The sequence below is a fragment of the Sinocyclocheilus anshuiensis genome, unplaced genomic scaffold (genome assembly GCF_001515605.1).
Source record: "Sinocyclocheilus anshuiensis isolate Anshui unplaced genomic scaffold, SAMN03320099.WGS_v1.1 scaffold2054, whole genome shotgun sequence".
Taxonomy (NCBI): Eukaryota; Metazoa; Chordata; class Actinopteri; order Cypriniformes; family Cyprinidae; genus Sinocyclocheilus; species Sinocyclocheilus anshuiensis.
Window position 1 is genome coordinate 113,632 of NW_015539961.1, and position 5,037 is coordinate 118,668.

Below are 5,037 nucleotides of genomic sequence, written 5' to 3' on the forward strand. Positions count from 1 at the left end.
CAGACAAATAAAAATGCATGTTACTTTATTGAACTGTTACAAATATTTCTAATACTTCATATGTATTTTAGTGCTGTCAAATTGATTAATCGCATCACAATAAAAGTTTGTTTACATATGTGTGTGCACTATGTATATTTATATGTATATATAAATACACACAAGCATGTATATATATATATTTATGTATGATTTATAATACATATAATATATATTACATATATTTCTTAAATATGTACATGCATGTGTGTGTATTACACATATAAATAACAGTACACACATTATGTAAACACACTTTTATTTTGGATGCAATTAATCGTGATTAATCGATTTGACACCACTAATATATTTACAATTTCATCATATACATTTACACAGTTTCACTGAATTTAATACATTTAACATTTAACAAACCTAATTTATATACAAACAATAGTAAAGTAACAATAAACAGTCACAATGGCAACTGAAATGACATTCTGCATTTAATATGAATGATTGTGCAGTCTTTCCAAACAGATTTGAAATAACTGATATCACCAGTTTAATAATCGAGCACATTATACATAGTCATTATAGATAGTTTCACATTGGAGATGGATAGAAACTTGTTCAGGATGAAAAAACAGGGTTTTTGTGTGCCTTGGATTATTTGACCTCTTGACAATTCAGTGATATCACAAAAAACATGAACTCCTCAATAATTAAGAACCATGGTAAGTCTTGCATTAAACTCTTTCTCCCCATCTATCCCATACAGTCCTATCTCTGTCTTGTCAGATGATGTGACGTCCTGCCAGCTGTAGATCCCAGTTGTAGCGGGCGAGGATTTTTTGACATTCTTCACGAGAGCACTGAGTCATGTAATACAGCTGGTCTGTCTGATGATGTAAGGCAAACACGAAAGAATAAGTACAAATAACGAATAAAGTGAAATGATTTACTTTGAATGAACAAGGTCTAATTCTCTATTACCTTAAGTTGCTGCTCTGCCCTCACAGGATTCCAGTCATTGCGATACAGAGCTTTCTGAACCTGCTCAATGGTCACTCCATGTACTGCCTCCTGAACCTAATGACCAATCAGCATTTAACATATTAGCAACAACATTAAAGAGGAATTAGGCCTATATATATATATTTTTTTTTAAAAAGGTTATCCAAAATTCAGGAAAAAACTGAATTGTGAAATATTATTGAAATTTAAATTAACTGTTTTCTATATTAATCTGTTTTAAAATGTAATTTATTTCTGTGATAGCACAGCTGAATTTTTAGCAGCCATTACTTCAGCCTTCAGAATCACATGATCGTTCAGAAATCAATCTAATATGATGATTTGGTGCTCAAGAAGCATTTCTTATTACTATCAATGTTGAAAACAGTTGTGCTGCTTAATATTTTTGTGGAAACTGTGACATTTTTTCTTTGATAAAAAGTTAAAAAGAACATCATTTATTTTTATACATTTTCAAGGGGTGTATCAATATATTGTGTCAATATAGCAATACAAAAATGTAACAAGTATCATGGATAGTGATACAATAAAAGTTTGGAAGGTCACACATTTGAGATTCCATGTTTAATTATTATTAATAATAAATAAATAACAAATACATTATTTAATAATATACTATATTTAAAACGTTTTAAATTGATGTAGTCAGGGACAGAGTGCAGGCTTATGTAGCTATTTAACAAAATTCAGTATTTTTAGCTAAGCTGAATCATGAATATTTGTATTCCTTAGGGAATACAATTCATTTAGCTATTCTTTATGTAATACCAAATTTAATAATAGCATTTTAATTAACAGTACTTTTTGTTAACCGTTTATCATGTCTTAGAAGTAGGCCTAATATATATATTTTTTTTAATTATAGTGAGTGTTTAAGTATAGTGAGATAAGTATCATGTATCAAATCAAATTGTGAAATAAGTGTATTGTTACATAAGGTGTCCTTGCTGAATAAAACTATTAATTAAAAAAATTAATCTGATATATACTCGCATATATAGAGAGAGAGACAAGATAAGACAAAGCAAAGTTGTTGAATATAAAGAAATCTTCATACTTGCGCTATGACTGCTTCCTTGTCAACTTGTGGTGGATACCTCTCCTTTGCCTTCTCCCGCTCTCTTTCTTTCTCTTGCTCCTCTCTCTCCTTCTCTTTCTCAGGGCCATCATCTAATTGAGGGCTTGATTTGGCCAGATGTGTCATCCTGGCAAGGTTACTATTCACTAAACACTGCTGTTGTTGTTGGAACTGGAACTGTAGCTGTGAATGAGTTTGAGGGGCCCAGCCCGCTGGGTTTACTGGTCTCCGATCATGGATCATCATCTGGGGTTTGACGCATTTGAAGCCGGTGTTTGGTGGGCTGATGCATTTGAAACTAGGAGGTGGTAGCCGTGAAGGTGGGACGACAATAACATCACTAAACCTGCGTGGATCTTGCAATAAATTACTCTGCATGTGTCTGCGTGGGTCAGGTCTCTGAGCTGCATTCCCACCAGCACCTCGACCGTTGTCCTGTGGAACACCAGGGACAGACTCCAGACTCCTTGACATGCCTGAGGTTTGAGAATAAGACACAGAATGTGACTGGACAGATTATCACATGATCCTTCAGAAATCATTGTAATATGCTGATTTGGTGCTCAAGAAACATTTATTATTATCATCATGTTGAAAAAGCAACTTAAATTGTTTGTGGAAATTGTGATTCCCTATTGAACGGTCTCTCCCATTGTGTTATATACTTTGGGAAAACTCCTGTTTACTCTGAAAACAGATGTCTGATTTGTTAACGTTCGTGTATCTGCATGAACAAATGGCGCTTCTGCCCACCAAAAGGGGTAGGGCCGAATGTTACATAAGTTGGCTCTGAGCACCATTTCGTCAGAATTTTCTCCTTCAGTGCAAAGATCATCTCCTCGGTTGACTCAGAAAAAGAAGCAGCAAGTAGAAGAGCCCCAGCAGCAGGAAGACACTCCTCTTTTGCACCTTCTCCCCTGCGGCTTTCCGACGATTACAAGAGCAAATTTCCTCTGCGTTGTTGCAAATATCATGCCGCTTATGCAGCTCATGCAGGGCACCCCCTGCACACTTCAGATGGGCACAGTGAGTGCGCTGCTTGCCTGGGCCGCGCGCATGCTGAGGCTGCGCTTACTGAGACAGACTGCTCTCACTGCGACAGCATGAGTTTCACCCTGCTTCCGGACAGGACCCTGGCACCCTTCTCCCCAATGAATTAACACGGGCTGGCGTGGATAGCAAACTATAAGTAAAGAGTGGTGCACCCCCTCTAATTCTGCCGCCCTCACCTCTGTTGATGGTGCTGAGAAAAAGGGGATATGGCAAACTCCTCCTCGGGAGGAGGTGGTCGCTGCACATCTCTACCCGTCAGAAACCAGTGCTGGTTTTCCCGGAAGTTCACAATGAACTTTGTGTGCTTCCACTCTTCTAATTTTGCTGCCCTCACCTCTGTTGATGGCGCTGAAAAGAAAGGCGATATGGCAAGGTCCCCGTCTGGAGGAGGTGGTCGCTGCACATCTCTGCCTGCCATTGGCCCTGGGACTAACAGCCAATGCTGTGCACCCGTCCAGGCCCAGCAGGTCCATTTCGGCTCTAATAGGCAGGGCTTATTCATCAGCTGGCCAGGTTGGCTCAGAGCTTCACACAATGGTGGTGCTTCAGTGTATCAAGCCAAACTTCTCAGAGGATTGGACGAGTCCAGCCCTTAAGGAGCTGCGCACAGCAACTGGCCTGTCTCTGTGCACTACCAAGGCTATTGCACAGGAAATTGGCGGAGCCATGGTGGTACTAGAGTGCCACCTTTGGCTGGATTTGAAGGAGATCAAGGACGCAGATAAAGTCGCCTTCCTTGACTCCCGTCTCGCCTATGGGGTAATTCGGCCCCGCCGTGTGCGTAGTTGCAAAGCGCTTCACTGCAGCACAGAAGTCGATGCAGGTCACGTGCCACTTCCTGCCAAAGCGCTACAGCACGGCAGCTGGTTCAGGTAGCCAGAAGGCTCCATCTTCCCAGCAACCTGCGAAGCCCTCGTTGTCTCCAGCTCAGCCTCGGCCAAATTCAGAGCCTGGGCCCTGACAGCTCCCTCAGATGGCTAAACGCTACCCTTTTCTTGGCTCATGCTTATAGGAGCCCTCATTGCAGGCACTCCGGGGCTGGGCTGGCAGAGCGGCTTCCTTCTGCACTTGCTTATACGTTCCCCATAGCGTACAACGCAATGGGCGAGACCGTTCAATAGGGAATGCTCCGTTTACTAACGTAACCTCGGGTTCCTGAGTTGCATACGTTGCTGTAGTGTTGTCAAAAGACCCGGTACTTTGGTACCAAGTCAGCACTAAAAAAGTTACAGTACCAGGTTTTTTTAAGTACCGGTGGTACCGAGTACCCGGTCAACCCGGTTCTTGATGCACTATCCGAAAGGTGCGCAGATGCACTCTCTTCATAAAAGCACTGAGACGTGGCGACATCAAAAGGAGGAAACACACCAAACTAACAAAACACTTTAAAAGACACCCAGATCAAATGAAAGCGTTCAAGCAGGTAAGTTTCATTTAAATTTTTTATATTTAGATCAGTGTTTCCCATACATTGATTTATTTGTGGCTGCACGCCACAATATCAAAACTGACCGCCACAAATAGATTTTCCAAAAGGCATTGACTTCGTTGAATAAACATGAGCACTGCACGTGTCAAAGTCGAAACCCGGTGTGGGTGTTTAAAATTATGGATGTCATTTTCATTTCATCTTGCCTGTAATGCCTAAGCAGCGTTTGTGAGCTCAGCTGAGCGCTGCCTTGTGTACAGCCATTACTGGGGAAACCTCTATCTCTCCCGCTTTACAAGCACCTCCTGCTGGCAGAGAATGAATTTGCATATATATGCCGCCACAAATAGAGTGCAAGTCTGTGGGAAACTCCGCTTCTCTTATTAATATTATTCAATATTTTAATTTGAATGTCGGATTGAAATGAACATTATTATTATAGTAGTTCGTTAGCATAAGT

At 40.6% G+C, this 5,037-nt stretch overlaps 1 protein-coding gene across 2 annotated transcripts in view; it reads right to left on the minus strand.

The window, feature by feature from the left end:
• Nucleotides 1-370: 370 nt before the first annotated feature.
• The window catches only part of LOC107687033 (activated CDC42 kinase 1-like), a 17,952-nt gene continuing 13,285 nt past the window's right edge, over nucleotides 371-5,037 (minus strand). For both annotated transcript variants that reach the window (XM_016484170.1, XM_016484171.1), the window contains exons 12-14: nucleotides 2,075-2,571; nucleotides 976-1,071; nucleotides 371-881 (exon numbers count right to left, since the gene is read on the minus strand). In XM_016484170.1, the coding sequence (XP_016339656.1) occupies nucleotides 777-881; nucleotides 976-1,071; nucleotides 2,075-2,571 (698 nt within the window). In that variant the 3' untranslated portion in view covers nucleotides 371-776. The remainder of the gene's footprint in view (nucleotides 882-975; nucleotides 1,072-2,074; nucleotides 2,572-5,037) is intronic.